Source organism: Rhipicephalus sanguineus, chromosome 2, assembly GCF_013339695.2.
Source record: "Rhipicephalus sanguineus isolate Rsan-2018 chromosome 2, BIME_Rsan_1.4, whole genome shotgun sequence".
Lineage (NCBI taxonomy): Eukaryota > Metazoa > Arthropoda > Arachnida > Ixodida > Ixodidae > Rhipicephalus > Rhipicephalus sanguineus.
In genome coordinates, this window is record NC_051177.1 from 110,863,625 (window position 1) to 110,875,682 (window position 12,058).

Below are 12,058 nucleotides of genomic sequence, written 5' to 3' on the forward strand. Positions count from 1 at the left end.
TCTTTAAGATTGCGCGCGGTACGCGAATAGTAAGAGATTACGTGGCAGCGATAACACTGGAACATTCGATAGAACATGTATAAAAGCCGACACGCTTTACGACTTGTCAGAATTATTGACGGACGACGTTCTGACTGACTCGTTTCCCGCCCACATGTTTGGCCAAATAAAGAGTTTCATCTTCGACACACCCACTGCTGCCTTCGTCAACGTAACAACCCTGTGACAATATACAGTAGGTAGATGCATCTACGCACACTGATGTTCCCATTCTGCATGTAGACGTGGTGCTAAACGCTCTAGCGATGCGAGCAAGCGAAACCGAAACTGGAACTGAAATCGGCTGCAAGATGCCGAACTACTTGCGTAGTAACACAAATGTGCGGATGCCCCGCCTCCGTAGCCTTCGCTCCAATGCCAAGATAAGTTGTCGCCGAGTATAGAATCACTACTAAAGACGTGTTGATACTGTACAAAACAGAAGTTATCAAAACCAGCAACACTGATGTGCGCAATAAAATATTCAAGATAACTGTGAAACAGCATGGGCATGTCTCGGAAAGTGAGCCATAAGCAACATCGCAGGTTACATAACAGTAAACCTTTACATGTTACTTTGCAGAACATGCTCTAGTAGGTCACTTGATCCCAAGTATTCTGTTAAGCAGCACTGCAAAGGAGCAGAAGATATCACAAGTGATCTTTGTGGTTTGTTTTATTTTATTGATAGGACTGGCATCCAGAACTTGGACCTGCTGACGTCAACTGATGTGACACAAGCCTGGGGCAAGTTAAAGACCAGTCCACCATATGAGGCTTGTAAACTTAAAGAACTGTGCCATGTACAGTCGCAACCACGGCCAATTCTGGACCCGAAACGACAAGAGGAAGTACGGCAGCGGCGGATTGCCGCAGCGCAACAGAGTGCATTGGTGCTACATCAGCGGGGCAGGATGCATCAGAATGAAAGCAATTCATTTCACGAGCGTGTCACTCTTGAGGAGCGAACTTTGATCAAGCACACCATGAAGAATGAAATGAAAAAATACAGCGAACTAATTTTCCATGATGTGGCATTTCGAGATGCAGCAGCGATGGGAATATATAAGTTTTCACAGAATGACCTTGCAAAAGAGGAGCTGCACTTCTACAAGGCACACATTCAGCTCACTGAAGAGGAGGCTTTTCTAATGTGCACTGAAACAAGGCATCAAGACAACACAAAATGGCGAAGAGAACGAAAAGTGAGGATAACGGGGAGTAAATGTCACGCTTATTTTACATACATACCAAAAGATGCCACATCTTGGGAAAGCAAGGTGTCAAAAATTCTTTCCGAAAGCTTCTATGGAAATAACGCAACACGTTACAGTAAACACTGCGAACAACTAGCCATTGAGAAGTACAGCAGCAAAACAAAAAAATATGTTTCAAAGATAAGAACAATCGTGCCGGGAAGGTGGTTCCATTCTTGAGACGTCCTGGGAATAAATGATTCATGACAGGTTCTGGTATGGCAGTGCATTATCCCAACCTTATGGACATGATCAATGCGAGAGGAAATGTAAGAAGGGGATGATATAAGGTTATCACTCAGGTAGGAATTGTACAAATATAAGTTATGGAATAAAGCAAGGCGAAAACACGTCACATGAGAGGGGAGAAAGTAGTAAGGAGTTTTTCATGCAAGTTGCGCTTAATGTTCGGCTGTAATTACTATAAATGAAACGCGTGGCATTATTTCGGATTAGTTTAAGCGATTGAATATGGGTTGCGGAGTGAGGGTCCCAGATGGGATGATGCGTAGTCTATTTTACTCCTAATGAGTGTTTTATATAAGGTTAATTTTAATGAGGAAGGAGCAGAAGAGAAATTTCGCCGGATATATCCTAACATGCGGTTAGTATTGCTAATTACCTTATCAATGTGTAAGGACCAGGAAAGTGTCGAGGTTATGTAGACGCCAAGGTACTTGTAGAATATTACGGCTTCTAGGGGAATGTTATTAAGATAATAGTTTGGCGGAGGAATATTGTTATGAGTTACACGCATTGTTTTACATTTAATCACGTTAACTTGCATTAACCATACGTCACACCAGTTAGAGATAGCGTTATCATCTTGTACAGACCTGTTATCGTTGTTATCCGAGATTTCGCGGAGGATAACGCAGTCATCTGCGAAAAAATAAATGTTAGAGGAAACAGCGTTTAGTAAGTCGTTAATGTAGATGAGGAAAAGAAGAGGGCCTAAAACTGAGCCCTGCGGCACACCAGAGTCCACAGCGTTAAATGAAGATGTATGACCGTTTGATGCAACGTACTGTGACCGATTTAAGAGGAAAATCTCAAGCCATCTAAACAGGTTAGGGTCAAGACTAAGCTTACTAAGTTTAAAGAGAAGTTGGTGACATAATGATATTAACTGTGCACAGAAATGATGACCACATCGACAAACTGGTCCGCAAGCTTCAATTCGTGTATTTCAAGCACGTTTTGCCCAAACTTGCAGAACTTGCTTAAGGATAACCTGTCTATGTGTTTTTATTCAGTAGCATTTGGCCTTGTATACCTCCCCTGCCATGCTAAGTTCTTTACTCTTTCGTGACCGTGGGAAAATTGGCCACATTTTCTATGTTTCAGTAATTATTTTTTATTATGAATAACATGATAGATACAGTGTGATAATATATATCAATATGGAGCGAAGTGATTGTACTTTCTAGTGATATTACGTCAAAAAGTTCATATTAAGGTATAATATGCAAGAGCATTATTAAAAAACAAGCTTTATTGTCAAGCACTGTGTGTGGGGTGTGTTCTTGAGTGAAATGTGAGTGTTTTTGAGTGCGAAGTTGCGCTAACTGTGTTCAATATGACAAGTAACCCACTAGCCCAACAAGTTATAATAAGATTTATTGAACATTGCATAGAATGTTTTCAATGCTATACCCCGAACATGGAAAAAAATAAAAAAATAATCTAAGGTAGCAAAATATTTGCCCGACAGCTTTCTTATTAAAGGAAAGTTTGGTGTAGCTCAAAAAGCGTATGAGTTACAAGTTTTTTTTGTGCACACTGAAAACTGCATTACTCCATCAGGTTACATTCTTCCCTCTACAAATTTTTGAAACACAGCAATACAATAAAGATAATTGAGAAGAGGAATAGATTTGCTATTCAGCCATAGGTATTTTAGCAAAGCAAGGCAAATAGCAGCACATAAAAAAATCACATACCAAAAGGTAGCATTGAGCACGGCTTCCCCACACACAATAAAAATAATCTAAACGTGTAAGTCACAAAAAGTCTTCCCATTTCAATGTATGACATTATTGAAGTAGGTGGAGCCATGCCTGAAAGCTCTGAGATGTAAAAAAACTTTTTTTCCAAGGTTGGTGTGCCACTGGGCAAAACAAGCATTACAAGTGGCATTTGTCCAGGCAAGTTTCTTGTCCTCTTAGCACCTTTTGTATTTTCTCCTCTTCGTCAATCGGTAGGACTTGTTCTGAATGTACTTGTTTTGGCGAGGTATAGTCGTGGAAGCTCGACAATGCCCATAAGAACAGCAGGCAAATGAAATTCATCATTTCTGCGGCCATCACCATTTCCCAAGAATCATCAACTTTGGCATAAGACTGCTTATATAAGATTTGCAACCACGCACTCTCATTTTTATTAGCACAAATCCTGCTTATTACTTCCGCGGTGAAAAAACGCCAGGCCTGCGCTGAAACCGCAGCACAGTCACAGCGAAAGCTGGAAGAGTGGCGTTTCTAGAGCACGTTGTAAGCTAGCTCACTTGGGACTACGATAAAAGTACACTAGAAAGGTACCCACTACGCCATAAATGACAATTTTTGTGAAGTTGGAAAGCACCTACTAAGCCATTATTTGTCATTCTGCGGAGAAGCGAGGCACCAGCTACACGTCTCTAAGGCATTATGTGCACTTTGTTGACGCGACGACTGATGACGATGAAGAATTATGGCTCAGCCCATTGTAATGGGTTGGAAGCTTTAAACGGCCCACCAGTTATGTAATTTGCATTGGGTGACGCCCGGTCGCTATTTCCCTCCCCCTCATGCTGTATAGCATACGTTGACGTGGGAGAGAGACGAGGGGTGGGGGGTGAAGAACTTTACTGAGGCCCCAAGGAAATAGATCATGCGCTTATGGGCTTCCTTGGCAACCAATACAAATGCACTTGCGACGAACCCACTACGCTCTAAATCATTGTAATTTTACGGAGACCCCGATGAAATGGATCATGCGCTTATGGGCTTCCTTGGCAACCAATACAAGTGCACTTGCGAGGAACCCACTACACTATAAATCATTGTAATTTTTGAGAAGTAGGGCAGCAGGCACTGTGCCATTTTTTGTCATTCTACGGAGAGCCGTGGTACCTGCTAAACACATGTAAGGCATTATGCGAACTTTGTTGAGGCTGTGCCTGATGACGATGAAGAATTATGGGAGAGATCTTTGTAATGGGTTGGAAGCATTCAACAGCCTACTCGTTGCGCAATTCGCATTGTGTGACGCCTGGTTACAGAATTCGGGCTGTGCGACGCTTGGTGCTTATTTTACTCTTCTACCACGCTATATTGCATATGCTAATGTGGTTCCTTCCCGACATGAAGCCTGTACAGGACCTTTTTGCAAAGCAGTTTCAAGCACAGGCATGGCTCAGAGGTTGAATACTGGGTTCCCACGCAGAGAGCCCAGGTTCGAACCTCCTTCCATCCTGGAATTTTTTTCTTATTTCGTTTTTTTTCTTATTTCGAGCGATGCTGGTTACGGACACCGGCGGCGGCGGCGGCGGCAGCGGCGGCGGCGGCGGCGGCGGCGGACAACTACAGCGCCAAAAACGGCCGGTGAAATGATCTCATAACAGCTTTCGCTGTAAAAGATGCCCGAAACGCCAATTTTCCTTGTGACACATATCGCTATACTGTGCAACACTACTCTGAGGTCACGGCCAGGTAGCTTTCTTGGACTGAACGTCTCTCTGCTGGTTGACGGTTATGTCACCAAATTCTTACCATATACTGTTGCGACACTACAAAGAAAAGATATAATATTGCCAACATTTTCACGACATTTAAATCTGAGTAAAAAATCGATATGCCAGAAAGCGTAACGTACTGATCAACACCTGACTACAATCCTGGCTCGTTCTACGGTTTTTTATCATACAAACTATATTTCCATGATTTGACATTATCCTCCGAGTCACTTCTGCTAGAAGCAGCAGAAAATTTGCTTGCGGACACAACAGATTCGTCCATAATTTCACTAGAACCTTTTCTCAGAGAGAATAGGAGTGGAGAGATTTACAATTCCACCAATCACAATAAATATGTCATCAAGGGCACCAACCATTTCCCAAGGCACAGGTTCCCTCAGAACTTTCAAAATTTTCATCCTTTGAATTGCCCGCTCGACGTGCACACATGCCCTGGCTATTTTTAATGTCTTTTCTGAGTCTTTTGCGGTGAACTGCAGCTGTCCACGAAGAAATGGAGGCTGCACAGCCCCCAGCCCAAGGTTTTCACATAATACGTCTATGTTGAAACCTTTATCAACCATTACGTCATCTTCAAAACTGTTGAGTTTTGTTAGAACTGCCGATTTTTCAACGCAGGCTCTGTCTGACGCTCTGCCTCCAAAACCACGGCTGACAAAAGTGATTAAACCAGCAGGCGAGACACCTTTGCTGTGTGCGTTCGTTTGTAATGCGAATACGTTAGAATTCTACACGAAGCACAGTGCGATTTTTCAACTGTGACCTCAGTACAGTCTAGCACAACACGTACGTCCCTGTATTCTTCAAAGCACTGTGGCAGATTACTTGCAATTTCCTGTTTATCTGGCCATGGAATTGCAGATTCCAGAACAGCTGCAAGGTTATGAAGTGTGCTGTAAAAGTTGCGAGAGACAGTTGTTCTGCTCACACAAAATGGGGGGGCCATACACACAAAGGGTAAACACGTTTTCAAACGTACAAGAACGAGAATAACGCGTTCAAGAGTTGACATTTCAGTGACTGCCTCTTCAATTCTGCCTACTTCATTACTAATTGCTATCAGCAGATTCATTGATACACCAGTAAAAGCAAGAACAATGTTGTCTGATGTGAGTAAATCTACAAGCCTGAACTTCTTCCCCATAAAGGAGTCCACATCGACCTGGATGCTCTTGTCTTGTGTACACATGTCTGGTACATTCTGCATGAACAGTGAAAGCTGAACAAGGGCTTCTGCAGCCTCCTGGTCTAGCGAGGAAGCAGCTGTACCAGTTGCACCACTAGGACATGGTTGTGATGCAGTTTCCTGGCCATGCTGTCGTACCTGCGCGGAAGAAAGTTTTCCCGTAAGGACCGATTCAAGTCAAGACAACACATCTACGAATCTTCTAATATACTAGTCTCTGCTTTAGAGCTATTTTGGGCATTTTGGCGGAAATGGTGTCACACTGATTTAACTCATTTTGGATTCATTGCAATAAAAAAGCAATAGCTTAGCTCATTTGTCTTTGTAATTTTTTTAAATACTTGATAGGGTCATATGTATGCACAGCCGCATAGTGGGTGATGAGGCGTGCTATAGTGGGATGCTAAGATCTTATACTGTTTATATCAATTTATGCCTACCAGTGTTGTGGCTTTTCACTGCTTACTTATTCTATCAGCTACCTGACTCATTGTTTCACTCATAACATGATATGTTGGGATGTTTGCCTACACAGCAAAATACAAGAGAATTGCAGGTACATGCTGCGGCAACACAACTATTCTGAAACAAGAGTTTGACTTACTTGGAAGAAGTGAAATGTGGCATTTTACTTCCCTGGAGCCTCTTTGAAATGCAATGGAAACCTTCACTTCGTGTTTGATGATATTGCACAAGTTATTGTGGATGCCATGAGCTGATTTGTATAATTTCCCTTCTGTATACCTCGCAATATATAAAGGGTCAGATCAGAGTATGGCATATTATGGTGAAAAAGTTGCCAGAGGGTGTAACAAAACCTTGAGGGGTATGTGCTTTAAGCTATTGACATGAACTTGTGCTCACTGGTTAGCAGAAATGCATATCTCGGTTGCCAAGCTTTCTCCCTGGATGCATCTAGCTACAATGGCAATACACATTACAACATGTAATTGAGCCTTTACATCATATAGGTCATCATCGGGGTTCTCTTCACAAGGTAGCCCATGCACAGCTCGGGCAGGTTCCCGACATGTTCCTTGAGAAGTTGGTTCTGCACAAAAGTGAAATGAAAGAATTCATAAACATTCCACACTGCAAAAGAGTATGCAGGAACAGTGACAGCTCAGGGTGTATTTACGATGCTGTAAATATGCAAGCCTGAGCCAGTGTATATTCAAGATTGATTGAAAACCGCTTTATCTTGGCCATAGAACGACATGAGTATACTTTATATGGTTGGAGGTGTGGTTTGCATTATCTAGCACCCCATGAGTGCAAGCAGCTGGACTGACCCCCACATTTTTATTCTTGTTTACAATGACAGAGTCTAGCCATGTGAGTAATCCTTTAAAATTAACCCTGTTATGTCTTGAATTTCTTAATATTATCTGGCATCACAGGTCGGCAAACTCACTCACGAGTGCACTCACTCAGACTCGGAGCTGTGAGTCTGTGCATGAGTGAGTTGCGGTGAGTAATATTCTGGTGAATTTGAGTCCGAGTGAGTCCGATTGAAAAACATTTTGGTGAGCCTGAGTCCGAGTGAGCCCTAAAGGCAAAATATACTATTTAATGAGTTAGTCTGAGTGAGCTCCACATGTTTTGCCAACCTACGCCTGGTGTTAACGCATTTTGTGACCAACTGGCATCACTACCCACAAGCAAATTTATCCAGAGAGGTAGGTGTGTAACCGCAAGCTCTCAATTTCTGCCCTGCCATTTCTTCACTGCTTCTAGAGCTGGAGCATAAGAACATGCAGTTTGGACAAAATGTCACCATGCCACTTTCTATGCCTTGTTAGTTTTCTTGGCAATTTTTGACAACGTGCACTCAGAGATGCACATCAGCCCTTTGAAGTCAAATAAACCTACAGAGCAATAACTATTGGCTGCCTGTCAGCCTGGCTTGTTTACTGTTCCTTAACCATGCATTCCTGCAGGCAGCTGTTGTATTTTTGTAAGACGTAAGCACTTTAAAAGTTTCTTTCGCATGTTATTGCAACGCACAGATGCACAACAATTTATTCCCTCGTTGTGCTACAATGACGAAAGAGAAAAGTCAGTAGTGAAAACGGCCAGATGCATTTTTATGGCGTCTGTGTGTACTAATGCAGCTGCAGTGCAACTACCAGTGTGTACCAAGGCAGAGGTTGTGCAGCGGAACATGGATTGAGACAGGTTTATTGCTGCAAGACATCACGAAATGCATCTTGAAAGATGCAAACACCAGTGATGTCAACGAGAGTTGCGAAGTTGGCTTGTTAGCAGATAATTAGAAGCAGTTGGTTGCAGCGTGAACTCGACAGAGGGACGAACAAAGGCACAAAGAAGCGCTCCGTGTGTGTCTTCTTTGTGCCTTCGTTTGTCCTTGTGCCGAGTTCACACTGCAACCAGTTGCTACTAGTGTGCCATGCACATATGACACTTTTCATGAGTTTGGTTGTCTGCATTCCTATCAGTTCGATGACCCACACTGCAGTGGTAGTCGTAATGTCTGGTAGCATTGTTTTGCAAGTGTATGAAAGCATCATGGTGATTGCAGAAGAAGTCAGAACCATAATAAATCTAGAAGAGATGAAACCTTTGCCTATGGATAATGTGGAGATGGCTGACAGCCAGGAGTGCTTGAACAGCTTGCACTACTTCCTGAACAGAACTTAATTGGATTGACACTGCAGCTTTGACTTTCTACGGGCTTATCAGCAAAACTTTCTCAAAGTAGTAAAGCAAATGCCAACTAAAACAATATACTACTGTGCCACCCAATTATGATCAAATCCACAGCCTTCCAAGGCTTCTTGTGGCATGTCATAATAAATATTAGCAATAACACAGCATGAATGATAAGTATTTTTACTGCACTGAAGAAGCATAGGTGCTTTAACCTATGAAACAACATACCCTGACAATGTCTAGCAGAGGCACGGGCATCTCGCGCTGCTCCTTCCTGTATCCTTGACAAGTCCTTTTTGTCATGAGTTCTTATGGGCAAGTTCTGTGAAGGCACAGCAGTCTTCTTCAGTCGTCTTCGATTAGGCGTCCACACTTTGGGGTCTACACAAAATGAGAATTGAAATGATATCCGTTTTTACGTGCCACAGTGACAATCTGATTTGAGGAATTACAGAAAAGCACATTTCGACTACCTTTGTGTTAAAAGAGCATCCAGTGCGCGGTACCGAAGCGTTTTATTTAATTCTGCCTTCATAAAAGGGCAGCTGCCATGGGTAGGCATAAAATTGAATTGATTAATTTCTTCATTCAAACAAAGTGCTAATGCACACTTACACAATCACTCTAGAGGAGACTGTTGAAAACCAGTGATAAAGCTATCGCGCTGTAAAGTAATACCGGTGGCACTAGGGAATTTCTCGCGCGATCAGGGCCAATTCGGATTGTGCTCGGTCCAGATCAACTGCTGCTACAGTGTCACTTGCGATCAGGCCCGATTGGGATCAATATGATCGCGGTTTGGGTGACGTCTACGCTAAACTCGATCCGGATAGGCTTTGGCCGTGAAGCAGCGACCAGTGTCGATCGCGAAATCCGATCCGGACTGGCCTTGATTGCGATCGAAGGGCCCACGTGGAAAGATACTTCAAAGCGCAATCGCACATTATAATCTGTTGAAACGATCGACCGGTTCTCAGGATTAACGCGCCGTTCATTTTTTGCTGACGCCAGAACATCAAACACCAGCTGCCTAACCGCTCTACAAATAACAATCAATTGTTGCGAGAGCGATCGGGCGTCGTAAGGCATAGATAGGCAGCGACTTGTTAGCGTGTATTTACGTCCCGCATTGAACGTGCCGTTCGAAAGCTGTTACAACATCGTAAAAGCGTAATCCTTATGCTTTCGGGAACAATGTCAACAATAAGCATTTGGCTTACCAATGCTGCTCCAGAAGAAGTCTTCGGAGATGAAATGTGCGCTGCAAACCTTCATTGGCGGCGTCACGGGCTTGCCGATCCGGAGCTTCACCACCCACTCCTTCTTAAGTCGCGCGTCCAGCGGGAACGAATGAAGGCTTATCTCATCCTTCACCGCTCGGTTCGTGCACTGAGGCACGCAACACATCCTGTTGCTTTTAACTTTTTTTTCCATCGCGTAGTTAGAGGTTGCTAACCAACGAGAAACGCGCCTGGAGCCACTCTGTAACAGCCATTACAAGGCGCCATACTCTTTGAAATTGTGCTCTCGCCGGCCGCTACGCGGCGCGACCGTCTGTGTGCATTGCGAATACCGGCCAACTTTTCATGTCGGGATGCTGTTGCCTTATAGGAAATCGCCTGTATGGACTTATTAAAGAAATTATGCCAATATAATTGAATATCATTAGTGAATACATGCAAGCACTAGTAGTTGCTCAACGTTTCTTTTTTACCGAAATGCAGATGTGTTGGCGGAGGAATCTTAATATTTTTTCATGATGCGCGCTTCCTGAGAATGTATAGTTTCTTGTAGATGGCCACTATATTGATACTGCTCGTCACAGCGACATCAATACTTCTTGGTTGCATGCAGATATTGAACACGGTGGGATTAGAGCATATGTGGCACAGTGGAGGGGCTTCCATGAGCAGATAAAAAAGGCGAGGTCATCGAATATATATACAGCTATACGCATCTAATGTAAGCGGAGTGGGGCCTCAGCCAAACTCTGCTAAAACTGTGCATTATTCTCGGCCCCTACCTCTCCTTCTCGTTTTGCTTACTCCATGTCAATTAGAGCGTTTAGGGGTACCTCGTTATTGAAAGCCGAGAAGCACTCGAAGAAGAGGCAATAAAAAAGCACCCCGGCGCTGTTAGCGCATACCGTGTAAAGCCCAATGGCAGCGGTTGGATGGTTCACCGTGTTCACAACGAATGGGCTTTTAGCGAAGGAGCCCTTTCTGTAAGTGCTGCGTGACTTTCTTTTCCCGGGCTACCTTATTTTTTCAGCGCATTCTTAAGCATCGGGTACCGCGCCTTGCACGGATCTTGCAGTGATCTCTGCATAAAGATAAAAATTCCATTGACGCTCTGTTTACCGCGCGCTCCCATCAGCCTTCCATGATATCTTGCGCGCTCGTTATGTGCATAATAAGTTTGAAGACTGCCTCGCTTCCTTCCGCCTCGTACTCATGCTGCGCGTTTTCTAGCTTTCAGTACATCGTCCATAAATGGTGTCGTGTCGTCCCCTTTTAGTACAAGTGCCACACCATCTTACTGCTAACACAGCCCTCGAGGTTTTTTTTTTTTAATTTTCCATCGAAAACATAGAAAAGGAGGCCGAAACGGACTTCGCCGGTATTGCCTCCTGGTGTCGTAGTACGTTTAATGGTATACTAAAATGAAACAATGAATCAATTTAAGGGAATACATAATTGTTCGAAAACAGTGCAGTTGCTCATTTCACTGCCACGTGTTTACTAATAGAAGCGAACATGATGGTTATAGTTTCATTTGTTAACTTTCACGCCGAATTCTCTGCACATGGATGTCAGCGTGAAGTCGGAGAATTCAAAGTGCTTTCTCGTATTTTGGCCTTATTGAGTCAACGACATTTCCTGAGACTTGGTACGTTAATCCCCTGACCACCTCAGAGGACAATGTACATTTTACGGCTCAAAAACTCTCTAGGCCCTGGAAGACACCGTCAAAATCTATGCCACCAGATCGAGTTCGTGCGGGAACTTTAAGGTGGCGTCACCTCCTACACAGTCATTTTGAGAGCTTCTCACCTACCAAGCGTCCTATCACAGGAAAGGTTGTTCTTGCAGTATTGTGAAAGGGTAAATTTCTTATATAAAAAATGGCTGTCGCTAAGCTCGGCTAGGACCGGTTATGCAAAGGAAT

The 12,058-nt window shown here is 43.4% G+C and overlaps 1 protein-coding gene across 1 annotated transcript; it reads right to left on the reverse strand.

Annotated features, from left to right (window-relative positions):
- Positions 1 to 7,918: 7,918 nt before the first annotated feature.
- On the reverse strand, positions 7,919 to 10,314 carry LOC119381800 (uncharacterized). Its single transcript, XM_037649558.2, has 3 exons — positions 10,111 to 10,314; positions 9,119 to 9,271; positions 7,919 to 7,956 (listed from the first exon to the last, which is right to left on the reverse strand). Exons 1-3 carry the CDS (start codon positions 10,295 to 10,297, stop codon positions 7,919 to 7,921), a joined length of 378 nt encoding a protein of 125 aa, XP_037505486.1. The 5' UTR covers positions 10,298 to 10,314.
- Positions 10,315 to 12,058: the final 1,744 nt, after the last annotated feature.

What these genes read in the sequence shown, in the direction of transcription:
- LOC119381800 (XM_037649558.2), bottom strand. Translation starts at nt 10,297, where the DNA reads ATGTGTTGCGTGCCTCAGTGCACGAACCGAGCGGTGAAGGATGAGATA. An exon ending in CTTCTTCTGGAGCAGCATTG is followed by an intron (nt 9,272 to 10,110) that starts GTAAGCCAAATG and finishes CATTTTGTGTAG; the next exon opens with ACCCCAAAGTGTGGACGCCT. An exon ending in CTCTGCTAGACATTGTCAGG is followed by an intron (nt 7,957 to 9,118) that starts GTATGTTGTTTC and finishes CTTATGCTCCAG; the next exon opens with CTCTAGAAGCAGTGAAGAAA.